The sequence below is a fragment of the Sphaerodactylus townsendi genome, linkage group LG12, assembly GCF_021028975.2.
Source record: "Sphaerodactylus townsendi isolate TG3544 linkage group LG12, MPM_Stown_v2.3, whole genome shotgun sequence".
NCBI lineage: Eukaryota > Metazoa > Chordata > Lepidosauria > Squamata > Sphaerodactylidae > Sphaerodactylus > Sphaerodactylus townsendi.
The window spans coordinates 54,046,823-54,066,236 of NC_059436.1; the positions used below are offsets into that span (position 1 = coordinate 54,046,823).

The 19,414-nt window shown below is 45.1% G+C and overlaps 2 protein-coding genes across 2 annotated transcripts in view; one reads left to right on the forward strand and one right to left on the reverse strand.

Moving 5' to 3' along the window:
* Positions 1-310: 310 nt before the first annotated feature.
* Positions 311-15,358, reverse strand: LG12H9orf78 (linkage group 12 C9orf78 homolog). Its single transcript, XM_048512253.1, has 9 exons — positions 15,179-15,358; positions 12,419-12,478; positions 10,642-10,693; positions 9,072-9,142; positions 6,837-6,914; positions 4,514-4,711; positions 2,997-3,133; positions 1,920-2,018; positions 311-630 (listed from the first exon to the last, which is right to left on the reverse strand). The coding sequence occupies exons 1-9, from the start codon at positions 15,259-15,261 to the stop codon at positions 539-541; spliced, it is 870 nt and encodes a 289-aa protein (XP_048368210.1). The 5' UTR covers positions 15,262-15,358; the 3' UTR covers positions 311-538.
* A 10-nt stretch (positions 15,359-15,368) lies between these two features.
* The window catches only part of USP20 (ubiquitin specific peptidase 20), a 49,811-nt gene continuing 45,765 nt past the window's right edge, over positions 15,369-19,414 (forward strand). The window contains exon 1 of the mRNA XM_048512250.1: positions 15,369-15,491. The gene's annotated coding sequence lies outside the window, so the exon portion shown is untranslated. The remainder of the gene's footprint in view (positions 15,492-19,414) is intronic.

Sequence of the window (19,414 nt, forward strand, 5' to 3'; positions counted from 1 at the left end):
GCAATACAAGGATCTTTATTGTGACTGAAGATAAGCTGGGGCAGCCATTTTGTGGCTATGCCTACCCCTCTGTGGGAGCCTTAGAAAGGTTGGGACCCCTGCTGTAGAAATATGTATTCACTTCATTTAGGTTATATGTGGAATTCAGTCTCAGAAGGGGTTTTAATTAGTTTTCTTGACCAAGCCTCTGAAATGTGAAATCCCTTGTATGCTCCTCTATCAGCTCCTGCCCTAGACATCTTATAAAGCAAAACTATCTATTTTCCAAGTGTCTCAATATCATAGTTCATTACGCACAAGAGAAAAGGAATCCAAACAGACATTTTTACTAAATACAAAGCTTTAACACTGAAAATAAGCCACAATATACCTTGCCCATGGAAAAGACTCAGAGGTCACTGTACAGATAGGTCTGTGGAAGACACTTTGGGCAAAACGGATGGCCACAAATGAAGAGGATATGTGCCATCGTGCAAAATCTATTTACAGATATGTCTCCAGCAATGAAAGAAAAGACACTCAAGCAAACACAGAGCTTTCAATAGCGCCTATTCATCTTCTTAAATTTCTCATAATGATAGTCATCTGTTGCTTTTTCATTTGGTGGACGTTTGCGATTTGGAGGGGACCCTGGAAGAAAATCAGAGGCATGATCATAGACTTAGAAAATAGAGGTGAAATTTGGCATGACAGCCGCATGATATTTTTAGAAGGCAACTGATAGGACAAGCTCAAGGAGGGAAGGGAGGAGCAACCAGACCTCACTCTCTTGTGAATGGCCCCAGCTCTAATTGAGAACCCTGTCCCCCTGACATCGCTACCATCAAGGTCAGAGAGAGAGAAAAGGCAGGCAAGCACTCCTCTCTTGTGCATGGATCCAGCTCCAGCTAAGGGCCCTGTACTCCCAGTAGTCACTACCAGCAAGGCCAGAGAGAGAAAAGGCAAATAGGCACTTCTCTCCTGTGTGGACCAATGTTCCCGATCGCCCCATGGCAAAGTGAGGCACAGTCAGCCTAACCTGCCTCAGAGGGATATTGCAAGGAGAAATGGACAAAGAAAACAGTCACAGATGCCATTTTGAATTCCTTAAACAAATTAAGTTACAAAAATGCAACTCATTCCCCTCTGTCTATCTTCAATGTTGTTTCCTTAACATCCCACAGAGTGAGTGTTGCTGTCGGTACTGTCCCAATGCTATAGGCTCAATCCCTCATATCCTGCTTTACTGTTCGAGGTATATTAGATATTAGAACCAGTCTGGGAGCTTTACTACCTTTAGAATTTATGTTTCTCTCAGACAAACAAAAAATGTCTAAGCTATTGAACAGCCCTAATGTAGAAATTTCTGAAGCAGTTGCTACATTTTTAATCCATGTTCTACATGATATGTAACAATGATCCTGTTTTTGTATTTGGAATGTATGGTACTTCTGGTTTATGCCTAATAAAGGTTTTTGGATTGGATTGGATTGGATTGAAGTTACAAAAAAAATCAACTTAACCCACTTCACAGGATTGTTGTTTGGATGAAATGTGCTCTACCCTGGCAGGGTTTTTTTAAACACTATACAAGCAATCAAGAAAGTCAAAAGACAATGGAGAAGCCTGCTGCATTGTGGCTATACACAACTCATTGGCAACCAATAGTAATACATGTTTTTTGCCTGTTACCTTGCATTTTGCTTGATCACTACAGGGGTTATTAAGCTCATTTAGTTTATACATTTTCCCTTTTTTTGCTTTCTGAACACTTATTAAATTTGCACAATTATTATTGTTGGTATGCAATTGGTTGTTTATAGCCACAATGTAGCAGGCTTCTCCTTTCGTCTTCAGGGTTTTAAAAAAATACATCTCATAGATACACAATAAAAGGAATTCTGGAAAGCTGGATGTACATTACTGCAGGAGAAACTTACGCTCTGGTTCAGGTTTCTCTGTGTCCCCCACTCTTAACGGGCGGGCTTTAGGTTCCTCTTTGTTCCTTCTTACAGGCGCATTCAGCTCTTCATGATAAACTGAAAGGAGACACCCCACCAGTTTGAAATCCTGAGGTAGTACAGTGCACTGGTTAAAACTGTCAGATTATCATTGGGGAGACTTGGGCTCAAATTTCCACTCAACTAGGAAGTTTCACTAGAGACTCTGGGCCAATCACCATCTCCCAGCCCCACTTCACAGGGTTACTGAGGCTACATGTGCCTCCCTGCACTATAACTTTAACTTAAGCTTGCTCAACATGCAGCTGCTAGACTCCTAGTAGGAGCCTCTAGCTGGGACTATATTAACACCTGCCCTACAAAATCTTCACTGACTGCCTATTGAGCACCAGGTTGTCTTCAAAGTTTTGGTGCTGACCTTTAAGACTATTAATGGACTTGGACCTGCATATTTGCGAGACCGCCTCTCCCCTTATTGTCCTCCAAGACCCCATCAGTCTGTGGAGGGGAACTTACTAGCGGTTCCGGACCCCAAGGATGTCCAGCTGGCATCAACACGGCCCCGACCTGGTGGGACACACTCCCCAATGACATCTGGGCCTTGTGGAATCTGTCTCAGTTGCTCCACTGGGCCAGCTGGTAACCCCTTTTGATATCGTTTCTGGTCCCATCTGGGATATGATGCGCACTCCTGCTCCCTTGTACTGTTAGATTTCAGTCATCTTGAAATTGTACTGTAACTGGTTTTAGTATTTATATTTGTGATTTTGTACTGTTTTTATTATGTTTTTATTATATATTCTATGTAAAGCTGCCCTGAATCCTTTGGGAGAGTGGGCAGGGTACAAATGTAAAAAATAAACAAACACAATAGTGTGATATTGCTCAAGGCCATCGGGTGGAATGCATCATTTCATGGTTTACATCTGTCTGCATAAAGGTCCCTTTAAGGAACAGGGTTGCCAGGTCCAACACAGGCCCATGGCCTTGACTGATGTACACTGAAATCCCTGGCCAACTCCGAGGTCAGTGGATAAACACCACTCCCCAACTCACATCTGTTGTGCTGGACATAGTTCACTGCCATGTTTGTGGGAACAAAGGAGGTCTCGCTGTCTTTCTTCTTATTCTGCTGTTCGGCCAATAGACGAGCTTTGGCCTCCTCGGTGGAGATAATGTTTTTGATTTTGGCTCTAAATGGATAAAGGAAGAAGACAAAACAAGAGGAAAAAAATCAAAGATGCTTCCTAGAGCAGTGGTGGCGAACCTATGGCACGGGTGCCAGAGGTGGCACTCAGAGCCTTCTCTGTAGGCACGTGCAAACAGAGTCCCCCCCCCCACATTTAGGCTGGCCTGGGCCGCTGGGCTCGATTATTAGCATTAAACCTAAGATCTAGTTTTGGGGAAGCAGTGTAGGTAACCCTGTAAAGCACCGTTAAACCCCACTGAATTTCATGGGAAGAACTAAAGTGTGATCCTTTACCTGGGAGTAAGCTCGGTTGCTGGCAATGGGGCTTGCTTCTGAGTAAACCCTCCTAGGGTTGTGATTCACCCATTGGAAGAGTTGCACGGTTGCTTCAAAGCAAAGCCACCAACTACCACCAAGCTTACTCCCGAGTAACGCACGCCTCAGAGCCAACCGTTTTTTCTAAACTAAAACCTCAGTATTGAGGTTAAATTGCTGTGTTGGCACTTTGCGATAAATAAGTGGGTTTGGAGTTACAACTTGGGCATTCAGTCTCAAAAAGGTTTGCCATCACTGTCCTAGAGGGTGACATGAGACTCCCTCCCTTTCGCCCCTCCCTCTGGTCTTTACTCCTTCAGACTATCGTTTTCAGTATAGGTCTGACCCCTGAACGTGTCGTGTAGAGCCCGCAGGGGATTGACTGGCTTTGTCTTCAGAGGTGATTTTTGCATGGTCAACCTCTTCTCCCACTCACGCTCCAAAGGCTCAGCAGAAGAATGATCTTATCAGTGACCAAAAAAACAACAAAAGTCAGGCCCACATCCTTCATACAGGTGTTTTAAGCATGGACAGTAAGGACCAGATTATTTTAAGTCAAGCCTGCCTCACTGCCCAAATGCTAGCATCTTGCCACCTGCTCTGGGAGCTTCCATCAGCTGAAAAATGGTGGGCAGATACTACAGACAATTTTCTGTGGTGGGGCCTCTGTTATGGTTTGATTGGTGCCTGATCTACTACTTTTCAGACGCTGGGGAAAGCTTGGTTGTTTACTTAGGCATTCTGTTTCAAATAATTTTTCCCCTGGTCTCTTATTAGTTTCCTGTTTCCTTTATAGCATTTACCTTGCTGTTTTTATCAGCTACTCTGAATTTATATTTTTTGTAGTGTTGATTTGCTAGTCATGATCAGTTACACTGAACTGCCTTTTGCTGCTGCTCTAAATCCTGTTCAATTGGTTCTCGGGGTCCTTTTAAAATGAGCAATTAAAAAAATGTCTCCACTTTGTGAACTGCCTACAAATTACCTGAACAAACATGCCCAGACAGCCGTTTGTTTCCTCAGTGTTGGGGTAAGGATTCTGAAAAAACAAGTGCCCTGAGTCACTCACTCAATTCCAAGGTCCACTTCAGGAATGCCGCTAAGCATCTGATTGGACAGCATCTCTTCCGTCTTCTTGGCCGAAGAGACCCGGATGCTCTCCGGTAACTCATAGAGACAGTCTTCTGCGTTCTTCTGCTTCACTTTCTGCTCCTCATTTTCTACTATCCCTTTCCTCTTCTTCAGCTCAGTTTCAATGTATTTCATCCTGTACAGGAAGTCAATGCAAAGCTTGCATCAGGTGGCAATACCCACCAGTCTCCAACCCAGTTTTTGCGGGGAGAGTTCCAAGGACCTTAGCTGACTTGGCCTTTGCTGGAAGATCTTCAAAGCACCAGAGAGGTGGTGGAGGAGGAGGAGAAGGAAGGGGAGGAGAGTTTGGATTTATACCCCACCTTTCTCTCCTGTAAGGAGAATCAAACCCGGTTCTCCAGATTACAGCCCATCTGCTTTTAACCGCATCACCACGTCTCGTTGCCTAGAGGTTCTACAGGAACTTCTTATCCTCCGGCATCCCTACCCAAACTTGCTTGGCTTTCTCTTCCCTTTCCCTTCACTGCCCTTCATCCCTTGCTTCAAGTGACTTCCCTTTACATCAGTCAAGTTTAAGCAACAGGGACAATTAATTTCCCTTTATACAAGTCAAGTTTAAGCAACAGTGACAACACTTTTCAGGGGCCAGAGGAAGCATTCTGATCTTGTCTGACTACCAGCTTTGGTGGGTATGACATGCTGACAGAGATCCTGACTGCTAGCTCTTCACAGCCCTTGTTGCATGATGACTGTGCTCAGATATCACATCACAGTGGTTTGTTCACTGGGAGAAGCTCTGAAGTTCACATGCTCTCTTCCTGTCTTCCTTCATGCATGGCTCAGACTGAACGCTTCTGCATTTGGAGTGAATCAGTTTGTTGCAGCATTCAGATTGGGAGCCTTGGCACACTGTGTCTGTTTGCTTGCCTACAAACCAGAATGCTCAAACTTGGTTTAGGTCTGCCTTGTATACAAGGCAACAAGCCACGGTTTGTCAATTCGGATGTAAGGAAGTAAGAAGTCTTCAGTCTTCAAACTACACACTGGGAGGGGTGGGAGAAATAATTATGAGAGGCCACAGACTGCTACGACCCATTCTTGTAATGAACAAGCCACAGTTTGTGAGGTCTGAATGCATCGCAATCCTGGGTTTACAACTGAACATCTGTTCAATGGAATCACGGTTAATAACGACTCCCCAATGTGCATGTGATATGTGCTTGCAAACACAAGTTTCTTTTCCTGTTTTACATTTTCCAACATACATAAAGCATTTTATTATGTATGCAACCCCCAATATGATGATTAAAACACACACACACGAGAGAATGCCATTCTCTGCCTTAAAGATAAAACCATTTCCTTTCTATGCTTGTTTTGTCCTGTATTTTTATTATTACCTAGTTATTTCCTCTGACACTTTCAAAGGGTTCATTCCATACTCCATTTATATTAAAGTACCAACATTATTTGCATACAGATCCCAATGAAGGTGGTTCCTCCCACCACTCCAATAGGCTAAACCAAGAGTCTGCAGCCTGCGGCTCTTTCAGCCTTATACTGCGGCTCCGCGTGGCCTGGACGTCGGAGGGTAGCGTGGGCGTGTCCCTCCAGCCCAGCGCTGGAAGGAAAGGTGAGTGGAGGAGCTGAACCGGAGGCGGCTCTCTGGCTCAGTAGATCTTTGGGGCCGTGGAAAACGGGTCCAAATGGCTCTTTGGATGGTAAAGGTTGCCAACCCCGGGGCTAAACAAATCTTCAGGGGTTTTTTTTTTCCACAACAAAGCCCTTCATTTAAGACCTTCTGTGCAGTCTTGAGAGCACACGAACTGCCGAGGAAAGTGCAGCACAAATCTAAGCAGGGCTGGGCCACCAAGGCTTGCTGCAACTGGCTAAAAACCCCTCCACATCCCTGCTTGTATAAACCAGGCTACCAAAAACAGAGCAGAAAATGCATTATAGGTTTTCTGAGAAGTAGACACTTTGGGCAAAGGGGAACCTTGAAAATTGTCCCAACCTGCTAACTACAGTTTCATGAGGAATTATCACAGAAAGTCGTAGCAGAAGGAGAGTCCCATCACAGGCCTTCTAGGCATGAGAGTCAAATAGAACCTCCATGTTCTGAGGCACTATATCTTGGAATGCCAGTTACTACCCATCAAAAAACAGGGGATGCCCTGTGCTACTGCTTGTGAACCTTCCAAAGTACCTGGGTGGACACTGTGTGGACCAGGATTATGGACTAGATGAACCTCTGCTCCACTTCAGCACAGCTCTTCTTGTGTTCTTATAATGCAACTTACATGTCAGCATCTTCATCTCTCCTGTTGGTCTCTGCAGAGAAGGAAGTCCCAAGGTTCAGGTCCTCTTCTTCACTGATTCTATTAAGAGAGAAACATCCCCCACCCCAAAATCAATCTTAACCAACATCAAGAGAAACATGATAAAAGCTATGGCATCATGAAGGTATCACGCCAAACCATGGTTTGCACATACTGTGAATTAGAACCAACCAGGGTTTGAGCTTCTAAATGTACAACCTTTGGTTGCTTTTCTATCCATTCTGCTTCATGAATTCACTCCCATCTCCATAGTGCAGCAGCTACTGGAAGTTGAACTACAGCTGCAACTCTGATTTGTGAATTCAGGCATCATGTGCTCATGTGTTAGCCAATCATAAAAGCCAAACCATAGTTAACATGAACCATGATCTGCAACTGCAAGTCAGAATATGGCTTAGGATTCTGCTTTTCCTACCTAATTTCAAACCATGGCGTGTCAATTTAGACATTACACCAAACCGTGGTGAGCACAAGCCAGAGTTGACAAATCTACTTCAGAACTATTACTTCCAGTTACGGCTTGCTTGCCCATCATAAACCATGCTTGTTAATAAATACACTGCACCGAACCATTGTTAAGTGTTTTACTGGAACATTTCCTTATCTACTGCAGTTTTTCAAGCTGAACGTGCTCCTTCAACAATACGGATGTCTTAGTAGTGGCTATAATAAAGTTTTTGCAATTCTGATTAAGGAGATGGTTTTTCAGAAACTATTACAGCAATGGGTGCTGTGTGGTTTCCGGGCTGTATGGCCGTGTTCTAGCAGCATTCTCTCCTGACGTTTCGCCTGCATCTGTGGCTGGCATCTTCAGAGGATCATCTGAAGATGCCAGCCACAGATGCAGGCGAAACGTCAGGAGAGAATGCTGCTAGAACACGGCCATACAGCCCGGAAACCACACAGCACCCAAGTGATTCCAGCCGTGAAAGCCTTCGACAATACATTTTTACAGCAATCATTATTAATTCAAACAGTATTTTTAAGGCACAATCCAGTCAAAGTCAAACATTTCACAGTCTTCTGATTTCAACATAAAAGTACATCAATGGGACTACCAAATGCTCAGTAAATTGGCTCACAAATCTACAGCCAAAATGGAAGTGGTGAGCTGGAGCCAGCGCAGTGTAGTATATTTGCACTGGGATCTGGGAGGTCAGGGTCAAATCTCCACCCAGCCACAAAGCTTCCTGGGTGACTTCCAGCCAAACTGTCAGCCTGACCTACCTCACCCAGATGTTGCAAGGAGAAAAAGAGCCGGTGCTGTCCTGAGCTCCTTGAAGGTGGGATGGTATCAAAATTCAGCAGTGATTGACATAGCTCCCTCAAACATAGCATTTGGCAAAGGGCCAGTGGCCTCCCACCCACCTTTGCAGGCATTTTACATTACCTTTACATTTCCAGGGAGGGGAAAAAAGAGACAATGATTTGTAAACTGCCTTGATCTCTCAAATGGCCTGGGGGAGGGGGGCAGTGAAATGGGGAGAGGCAAATAAGGGATGACAAAGGAAGCTCCATTGAGAAGCATCCCTTGAACTGTGTATAGAAAGGAGAATTTCTCCAGTTATATTCTCCCATTGTACTGTTACAATAACAAGAACAACTGTACCTGAATTCTCACCCAATTTTTACAGGTAGAGGAGTCCTCAAAAATATCTGCCCCTCTCTCTACTTCCTACTGTTTCTTAACTTATTAGTTTTAAGCAGGTACCAAGTGATTCCCCAGCCTATGAAGCGCTCTGGTCTGCCTAATTCAGGGGTAGGGAACCTGTGGCTCTCCAGATGTTCAGGAACTACAATTCCCATCAGCCCCTTCCTGCATGGCCAATTGGAGACAATGGAAACATCTGGAGAGCCGCAGGTTCCCTACCCCTGACCTAATTCCTTCTTGTACATGATTGAGAAGTATTCCGTGATGGAGTGTGCTCCCACCCACAGGTGAAGTGGAGCATTCCAGATCCAGATTGTCTACCAGTGCAATCCTAAGGACACGAAGTCCCACTGGCAAACAACTGAGATTTACTTCCCCATAGACCGGCCGAGGTTTGATTCGTACCCTGTTGAAAAAACCGATGCCTTCGCCAAGTTCTTTACTGCAGCAAGCCAGATGCTGGCTGTTGCTTCCTGCATCCGTATGCCTTGTTCCACAGCAAACGTGCTTTATTATATACCTCAGGGGAAACCAGACACGCTCACCTGTCCTTGCCCCGTTCCTTCAGCTTCTTCATGTCCACCATTCCGCCAGTCTTTACATTAAAGGGGTCATCCTGGGGAAAAGAGGGATTTTAAGTGAGAGAGATGTGTCTATCTCTTGTCATTTAGCTTTACCTCACTGATGCATATTGTGTGTTAAGGCAGATCACTATGATCTAACTGACAGTTCACCTGACTGTTGCTTGAGGCAGTGAGCTGGTTCTAACCGGCTTCACCTGGACTATGTGACCTTTATGCTGATTGGTCAGTACTTGTATATATTCTGAACAGATGTGACTGTATGCACTGGCTAGGGTATTTCTATGTTGGCGAAGCATGCTGTCAGTTTGTTCTGTGATCCTGTAAATACTTCTTGTATATAACTCCACTGTTGATAAACTGCACTTCACTAAAGAATAACGGCTTCTTGTGCTGTGTCTACTATTGTGGTGTTGCAACTGAGTTCCAAGGCTGCTTCTCCTACTCTCGGTCACCAGCATTCCGCTGTGCCGCAGGTCTACTCGCTAACATCTCTTTCAGCATAAGCTACATAAGGAGCAGCAGTGGTGTAGGAGGTTAAGAGCTCGTGTATCTAATCTGGAGGAACCGGATTTGATTCCCAGCTCTGCCACCTGAGCTGTGGAGGCTTATCTGGGGAATTCAGATTAGCCTGTACACTCCCACACACACCAGCTGGGTGACCTTGGGCTAGTCACAGCTTCTCGGAGCTCTTTCAGCCCCACCTACCTCATAGGGTGTTTGTTGTGAGGGGGGAAGGGCAAGGAGATTGTCAGCCCCTTTGAGTCTCCTACAGGAGAGAAAGGGGGGATATAAATCCAAATTCTTCTTCTTCTACTGGATGGCCCAGGCCAGCCCAATCTCCTCAGATCTCAGAAGTTAAGGAGGATCAGCTCTGGCTAGTACTTGGATGGCAGACTGCTGAGGAAGTCCAGGGTCACTGAACAGAAGCAGCCAATGGCAAACCACCTCTGATCAATCTTTGCCTTGAAAACCCTAGGGTTGGCATAAGTCAACTGAAACGTGCCTGCACTTTCCACCACCATACATGTCATATGCCCTGACCACTCTGATCTAGTCTAATCTCAGAGACTGAGCAGGGTTCATCCTGGTTACGATTTGCATGGGAGCCCCCTCAAGGAAATCCAAGGTTGCTACCTCAGAGGCAGGCAATAGCAAATCACCTCTGTTTGTCTGGTCAGCAACAACTTGCCAGCACTTTCTACCACCACCACTACCACCAAGGTGCTGGCATTTCTTTCGGCCACAGGTAGCAAGCCAGTGTTTCAAGAGGCGACGAAAGCACCAGCAGATTTTAGCAAAAGAAGCCAATGCCTAGCACAGCTGGTCCCGTCCCCCATGTCATAAGCAGGGCTGCCGCACAATCAATCCATGAACAAGTAAAACATTAAGTGGACAATTTATTGATCAGAAAGATTTCCATCAGTCCTGTTCCTCTAAAAACATGATGAACAATGCCTAGGAATCTAAAATAGTTTTGTATCTCCCATGATTAGCGAAATGGTCTCCTCCCACCCCCACAGCTCAGTCTTACCGTCAAGGTCGTCTCTTCTTGCAACTTCTCCCCTACAAGCAGGGCTGCAGCACTGGCCAAAAGAGACACACAAAAGAAAGAGTCAAGTCAGCCAAGAAGGCCCCCTCACTAGTTCGTTAGAGCTGAACATAACAGCCTGGTTTTCTTTTCCCAGGTACCTTTTAATTCTCATTAGCATCCCTTAAGACAGCTTCATCAATCAGCCAATCAACACATCTGCAGTTCTGTGGTCCAAAAACAAAACAAAATGCAGATGCTGAAATCTCAGATCCATCAGTTTCCACCCCATCTGCCTGCTAGTCTGCAAAGAGAGACCAGAAGCCTATTTTATATGGTGGGGATGGCTTCGATTCGCAGGGCACGCTGTAAGCTTAGGACAACAACAGCACAACGACATGCTATTGTAGGTGCAGGGTGGCATTTGAGGACTCTTTAAATTCATATAACATTGATTTCTTCAATTGTATTGCCTTTATAATTTTGTGCTTTAATCATAACCAATTCAATCAAATATATGCAGGCCATCTGCTCTTTGCCCTTTTCCCTGTTGCTAACCAGATCAGTAATAGCCTTGATGAATACCCCTTGTCTTCACTCTTACATGGGAATGCAAGAGATTACGAACTAAATTGTTTTCGAGGTCTTCTTGTCCCCGCTGGCACCATAAGTCTACCCTTTTCTGATACAAACCAGAACATGGAAAATTGTTTAGGCTCTTTGTCTAGAAAAGTAGACAAACTGAGAACAATGCTGATAAGGTGAGGCTGGGCCTTAGTTCACAGGACGTCAGAGGGTGAAATACTGACATCTTCCAAGAAGGGCATTTGCCTGTCCTAAATGTTTTGGGTAAGGGGACGATCTCCTCCCTTCTCAGTGATTGATTGATGATGGTTGTACTTTGGGTGTATTCTTTCTAATGCTGTTCTGATGTAACCTATAAAAATGAGAAACTGCAGTCATTTTGTGCGGCTCCTCTAATACTAGCTTGCCCGTTGTTGGCCTGAATAAAAATTATTTCTTTAATTTTATTCTTTGTTGGCTTAAGCTTTTTGGGCTTAAAATTTTTTAATTAGTTACCCCGCAGTAACACTATTGATGCTACTCCTATGCAGCCTGTGGAAACACAGCTGTGGAAGGCCAAAAGAAAGAGGAAATAACACCTTGCTAAAGCTATTGTTTCATTTCTCAGCTCTTCAGGGGTCCAACCACTGTGGGCAGGTGGTATCCAGGGGGAATATGGCAACAAAATCCACAGATTATCAGTTTGGACATCAGTCCACATCACAGATCGCCCAAGCCACAAATGAAATTCAAACAGTACATCTGCTTGATTTGCCACTTTTTGTAGACTCAAACATCTGTGCCAGACCACTGCTGGCTACTATGTCTGAACCAAGCCCCTACCTATCAATACATCAACACACCAGAAGAATGTAAATTAGAATATAGGCAATGCAACCAGTGGACAAGGGCAAGATGCTGTGGGGATCAAAAAAACTTTGCTCACGGAAAGCTCATCCGGGGTGCCCTCTGGGCTGCCCAAAAATCAGCAGAAAGTTCAAACAACTCATTCAAGCCATCTACCACAAGCACAAGTAGCAGAACTTTAAAAAAAAACTCTCACAGATACAAGAAACTCGATTTTTCTTTAAAAAATCCACCCCAAATGCTCACCTTCATGGCAGCCGAAATTCCATGACAGTCATTGTTACAAACATGCTGCACGAAGTTCAAACGAACATAGAATGCTTTTCAGGGATTCTGCCACGTCTCTTACCTCACTCCATTTTGTCTTCTCCGGAGACTCTGTACTTCTTTTGCTTCCTCAAGTTTCAATCTGAAACACAACCCCGTGGTTAGGTCCGGTCCAAGACCATTGGATGCAACTCATCTCTGAGCAGCAGACAGTTTTGGACACAAGATAGCAAATGCAAACATGCTGTACTGTAGGCTTTGAATAGCAATTGCTGAGGGCAAACCACAGACAAAGTGATGATGCTTTTGTGTCTCATTTACTGATCTGGCTGGTTGTCATTGGAAATGGGATGCTGGACTGGAAAGAAATTGGGCATGCCTCAGGCAAGGCAACTCTGCCAGTCTTATTAGGACTGGAAATGTTGGAATCCGAACCTACAAGCAAAGCAGAGGTTCTAACATTAAATCACAGCCCCTCCCCAGGTACATAGAGAGCATTCCATTAACCTTTAAAGCCCTAAATGGCCTGAGGCCGCCTCTCTTGATGCGCCCCTTGGAGAGCATTACACTCAAAATAACAGACTCCTGCAGATCCCCAGCCCTGAAATGATCCACCTGTCTTCGACTAGGAAAACTCTGTCAAATGAGACCAGGGCCCTGTCAGATCTAGCTCAGTTTGGCAGGGCAGGCGAGACGCAGCTGTTCCGCCAGGCATAGGATTGAGGACAGCCACAGGAGTTTCCATTTCAAGCTGGTCTCTCCTTTTCTAGCCTTTCCAGTTTTTCAGACTTTCCGTTTTCAGCTTTAAGTTGTGCTACTTTGCGTGTCTCTGTTTTGCCCCAACCCTTGTCAAAATGTATTGAGGAGGTTACCGTTATAGAATTTTTAATACATTGTTTTAATTATACATCCATGGTTGTTTCACCCCTCTGAGCCCATTTGCAGGCATAGGGGTATATAACCCAAAATGAAAATGGAGACTCAGTGACTATGGCACAAACCAGCTGAGGTTATCCTAGTGGTAATCAGCATCCTGAGCACCATTCCAAAAACACTGGGGTGGCACTTGAAACATCTTCAAATTGACAAAATCAACATCTGTCAGATTCAGAAGGCAGCCCTGCTGGAATCCACACAAATACCGATACATTACACCCTAGGCCTCTGGGTGAGGCTCGAATTATAATGAAGGGTCAACCACCAGCTAAATAACTGGCAGCTGTGATATTAAACAAAAATTATTAATAATAATGATAAACATTTGAATCCAAATGGACAAACTGATGGCACATAATATATCAGACATCTCATTGATTGAGGACAAGATAGTGACCATCATCGACATAGCAACCTGGTGATAGCAGGGTCGGTGAAAAAGAACATGAGAATGTCACTAAATACCATGATTTGAAAATCGAGATTCAGTGGCTATGGCACAAACCAGCTGAGGTCGTCCCAGTGGTCATCGGCACAATGGGTGTCATCTTGAAAACACTAGGGCAGCACTTGAAACATCTTCACATCAACAAAATCGACATCTGTCAGATTCAGAAGGCAGCCCTGCTGGGATCTGCACAAATTCTACATTGATATGTTACAACGTCCTAGGTCTCTGGGTGCAGCTCGAATTGTAACGAAAGGCCAACAACCAGCTAAAGAACTGGCAGCTCTGATATTAAATAAAAATTAATCATCATCATCATCATCATCATCTTGAAAAACATCTGGAAATCTTGAAAAACATCTGGAAAGCCTAAACTTGGACAGAACATCAGTCCACATGCTGCAGAAAGCAGCACTTCTAGGAACTGCACATATTCTGTGCAAATACCTCTAATATCCTAGGTCTTTGGGAAGGACTCGATATTCAGAGATGAATTCCAGACACTTGTGCTGTGTTGTTATGTGTATAATAATAATAATAATAATAATAATAATAATAATAATAATAATAAAAAATAGCTGCTGAACACAAAACCAGGAAGGTTATTAGTTCAAATCCTGCCAGTTGCAAACTCACTGGGGAACCTCAGGAAATTACCTGGCTATTCAGGAGTTTGCAGCAACCACAAAACAGGGCTTGTTTGCCACAGTCTCACACTCCAACCATCCTGCCCCCATATGCTGCATAATTGAAAACTTCCTGGTTTGGGAAGCCAGTCTCCCTCCCTCCCTCCCTCCCTTCATTCATTAATTAAACTTCTATACCGCCCTTCCCCGAAGGGCTCAGGGCTGTGTCCATCAATTATATAAAAACAGTTAAAATCCATTTTGCTGGCATTCATCGGGGGTGGCCTTGTTATTGATTTAAAACCATATAGCTTTAAAGGGCTTATAAAAATTCAGATGGTGATTAAAATTACTTGGCTTTCCCCAATCTTGCACCTACTTTGAGTAAGCTAGATATTTAAATGCTCAACAGAAGTGTGATGTTACCCCGGCTGGCCAAATGCCTGGCGGAACAGGTCCGTTTTACAGGCCCTGTAATTTGCCTTGATGTCTTGAGTTACAAAACAGACATTCCCAGGTGCCACCTGCATGACAACGGCCTTATATCACAGGCCTGTACAAAACAATTAGATTGATTATTTCACCCAGCAGGGGTGGCCTTGTTATTGATCTGCCCATGATGTTTGGGCCATGGAAGAACACAGCAGCCAGCAACCTCCTCCTATTTCTGCGGGGGCAGCCACAACCTCGAAAGGTCGACCAGACACGGAAGGAGTGAGCGGCTGAAGGCCAGCTGCAGGGCAGGGTGAGCGTGCGAGGCCCCGGCCCTGACCAGCACTGACTCCAACGGCCAGCCCGAACCCTGAGCGCTCAGACGAGGAGACGCACGCACCGGACCACCTCGGTGACCTGCTCTTCCTCGTCTTCCTCCTCGGACTCCTCCTTCCTCCGCCGGAAAGACCTCCCTGCCGGCATGATCCAGGCGACGGGCCGGAGTCGGCGCTCCGCAGGCAGCAGTTATGGCCGCTCCTCGTCTCTCCTTCCTGGACGTTCGAGCTCCGGCGCGCACTGATGACGCCCGTGGGGCGCCCCGAGGTTGAAGCCGCCGCCCGGGCGCTTTTTTTGCCCTTAGAATGTGCGGGCAGGGAACCGGCGGCGGCTCTGCTGGACTTTGATCCGCGGGGCGGAGGGAGGCTCCCCAAAAGGTAGACGTGGCTGGGTTGTTTTGCAAAGGGGCGGGGCGGAGGGGGTTGTAGGGTTGCAGCCAGAGCTGGCCAGGAGCTTCCCGGTTGCAACTCGTCCCCCATCTCTTGACTGATCACGCTGACTGTGGTATATTCACTGTGTATATATGTGTCTAATGGAACAGTTTCCTCCTCCTCCCCTGTTATCCGTGGGATGTGGGACGGAGCTCTTGGTTTTAGGTCTCACTCCTTGCATATTAGCTAAAGCTGTTGGTTGCAAGAGTTGCCTTCTTCCGAATTAAAAAAAAAAAGCTCTTGTTTTGGACAGGCTTGTCTCTGCTAAATGGACTTGAGAACTAGTACCTCAGTTAGTGCTATAGTTCAGGGGATGCCACTTGCTAATAGGCGGGAGTGCCTGGTTGCTGTTTCCGCAGTGGGGAAGAATGAGCTGAGGTTGCCAGCTGGCCTGTCCCTTTGACACAGATTTAAAGGGCAGAAAGAGGCAGTTGAAGCGTTTCCTGGCATTAACTACCACCCCCTGGTAATTGTAGGCAGATCAGACTGGTATTAAAGGGACAGCCGGAGGAACCCGTTCTGCAGTCGGCACCCCATCTCCGAACTTCTATCTGTTTTGTAAAGATCCATGGCAAATCTTGTGTCTACTCAACAGAGTTCAATGAAACTTACTCTGTAGTGAGCGTATTTAGAATTGCAGCCTTAGAAACAAATCCTGTTTGTTGGGGTAGGTAGCCCCTGAACTTCTCAGCACCTGGAGTTTCCCCAAAGGGGTTTTTTTTTTTGGTCATTGCATGAAAACTATTTGCCACTATTGGTGTCGCTACCGCAACCGGTGACTCACTTTATTTTTTTAACGTTTTGGAAACATACCGCCAATAGTAGTTCATTGAGGCACCTCGATCCCAATTCTGGTGGTGTTTATGTGTTTTTATTGACATATTGTTGGTTTTAATTGTTCACATGTTTTCATGTTTGCTGCCTTGGGGATTCTGATCAGATGGAAAGGTGGCATGAAAATGTTTTAAATGAATAAACAGAGTTTGGAAGCAGGGTAAAGAGAATGCCACAGTACCCTTTCAGGGTACCGAGAAGCCAGTGGAAGAACATTTCAGACACTCAGGATATTCTGCTGCTGATCAGAAGAGTTGCTATTCTCCCACAAACTATCATTAAAAGGAGATTCCAGCAAGAGACTTTTGAATGAGAATTCTCCAGGAAGCTCGTGCAGCAGGAAGATTGCCATTATAATCCATTGCTCCTTTTTGTGAATGACCGGCTTTCGTAACTCCTTCACCTTCTCCGCTTCCTGTGATTTTATGCTTGCTTGCCATGCGCGGTCCGCTCCCATGCATTTTACCAAGTGGGTTGTATTCCATTACTGTTTTAATTGAATGAGCAAAACCTTCAGCTTGAATAAAACTTGCAATTATAGGGTTCCGAGATACACCTTTATTTTTGCTGCAATGTACTAACAATGCATTCCTTAAGTGGAGTCACACCCTAAGCCCATCGAAGTTAATGAGCTTAGAAGGGTGTAACTGTACATTGCACCTAGAACTATTCCATGAAAACTCTGAATACTTTCAAGGAATCCTATGCCCATCACAACAAATTCCAGAAGGGAACTGTGTCATGTTTGTTACCACCCAAATAAAAAAGAATCTTGTGACACCTGAAAGACTAGCAAACTGGGGCTTCTATAACCTAGGAAAGTAGGCCCTGGCTCACAAAAACCTCAGCAGTGTGTTAATCTTTTGGACGCCACAACAGTCTTTGTTGAAAAGCCTGTAAGTATTTGCAAACAGATTCTCAGATGATCTCTGTAATTCTGACAACTCAAGGATGGATGTGAGTGCATGCTTAGAATTTAGCAATAGCGAAGAATTTAAGGAGGATCTTTTTAGTGAAGATCTGGGGGAGTAGAAAACAAAAGGGAATTAAAACAAGCCAACAGCTCATGGGCGACATGCCATGTTTCATAGTGATTATATTAGGATCTGGGAGACCCAGCTTCAACTCCCAACTCTGCCATGAAAGATTCCTGGGTGCTGGATCAGACCAGAGTCCATCTAGTCCAGCACTCTGCTCCTCGTAGTGGCCCACCAGATGCCTTTGGGAGCTCACAAGCAGGATGTGAAAGCAAGGGCCTTCTGCTGCTCCCGAGCACCTGGTCTGCTAAGGCATTTGCAATCTGAGATCAAGGAGGATCAAGATTGAAACCCGCCATAGATCGAAACCTGCCGCCGATCTGTCCAGGCGCACTTCAAAGCTAGCCAGAAGTTTGGCATTGGCCATCACCACACTCACCAATGGGAGTATATTCCAAACACCAATCACGCCTTGCGTGAAGAAATGTTTCCTTTTATTAGTCCTAATTCTCTCCCCCCGCCCGACCCCAGCATTTTCAATGTATGCCCCCTGGTTCTAATATTGTGAGAAAGAGAAAAAATTCTCTTTGTCAACATTTTCTACCCCATGCATAATGTTATAGACTTCAATCACATCCCCCCTTAGACGTCTCCTCTTCAAACTAAAGAGTCCCAAATGCTGCAGCCTCTCCTCATAGAGAAGGTGCTCCAGTCCCTCTATCACCCTTGTTGCCCTTCTCTGCACTTTTTCTATCTCTTTGATATTCTTTACATTTTGCTACATTGCTACATTGAACTGCATTTGCCATTTCTTAGCCTACTCACCTAATTTATAAAGGTCTGCTTGGAGCTCTTCGCAATCCTTTGCGGTTCTCACCACAATACATAATTTGGTGTCATCCGCAAACTTGGACACCATGCTACCCACCCCTACCTCCAGGTCATTTATGATACCAATAAACACTTGGTATCCAGAGATGTCAAGGATTAAGGCTTTACGCATCTATTCTTTCAGTCAGTGGTAAGCCAGTAAATGCTGTCTAAAACATTCAAATTACAAACGAAACATCGGCTGTTTCTGTGACAGCTCAAATCGTAGAGTTAAATGCTTGTAAGCCTGTGGTGGCGAACCTATGGCACTCCAGATGTTCATGGACTAAAATTCCCATCAGTTCCTGGCCATGCTGGTAGGGGCTGATGGGAATTGTAGTCTATGAACATCTGGAGTGCCATAGCTTTGCCACCGCTGTGTAAGCCAAACCCCACACAGGCAACTGCTTGTGCACTGGTGAAGCTGGACTTGTGTGCCCCTGAGCTGTTCAATAATGAGACTCTGTATTCAGATGATTTCTTTATTATGAAACAGGGTCAGAAAAAAAGCATTTAAACTTCTATTGCCAGAACTAAAGCATCCTCCTTTATATCCCTCGTTATCCCCCTCCCCATAACATAGCACCGTCCCCTAACACAGTTCCCCAGGGAGTTTGGCACCCCTGTATTCCAGAGTCAGCATGGCCCTCATATAGTTCAAAACAACCCACATTCCCCAGCGCTGAACAGCAACTAGCAAGTGTCTTAACAAGCTTATAAAGTATTACCAAAATAAAATGAAACAACAGCAACAGTTACCGGTAGATAAAAGACAGGGGGAAGAGGGGAAAGGATCCCGTGTCTCAGCTGGGAGACGTGGCAGGATCAAGCCAGAACTGGGCAGATCTTGACACTGAATGTCTCTGAAGTATATGGTGCAAGGCAAGGTTTGCTCAGGGATCACTCTGACTTACCCTGCAAAGGCCGTTGGCACCAGTAAGCAAAATCTTAAAAGACATTTTAGGAGTCATAAGTTTAATGGCTTTTTCCTGCCCAAGTCCAAAGTGGCTGAACTTCCTGGGGTGTGAGGGGTGGAGAGCGATCCTTGGAGGTTGCTGTTGAAATTGGTCTAGCTTGAGAAATCCCAGTGGTTTCCTAATGAGCAATCCTTGGCTGAGGCCTCACAATGTTTACCATCATTATTACTGGCTTGGAAAAGTATCTTCCCAGATCAGAAGGATATTGTAG

Bases quoted from the DNA above. Each gene is read 5' to 3' on its own strand.
- LG12H9orf78 (XM_048512253.1), bottom strand. From the start codon at position 15,261: ATGCCGGCAGGGAGGTCTTTCCGGCGGAGGAAGGAGGAGTCCGAGGAG. The intron at 10,694-12,418 runs GTAAGAGACGTG...TCTTTTGGCCAG, and splicing joins AGAAGACAAAATGGAGTGAG to TGCTGCAGCCCTGCTTGTAG. The intron at 6,915-9,071 runs GTGAGCGTGTCT...CTCTCTTAATAG, and splicing joins AAGGAACGGGGCAAGGACAG to AATCAGTGAAGAAGAGGACC.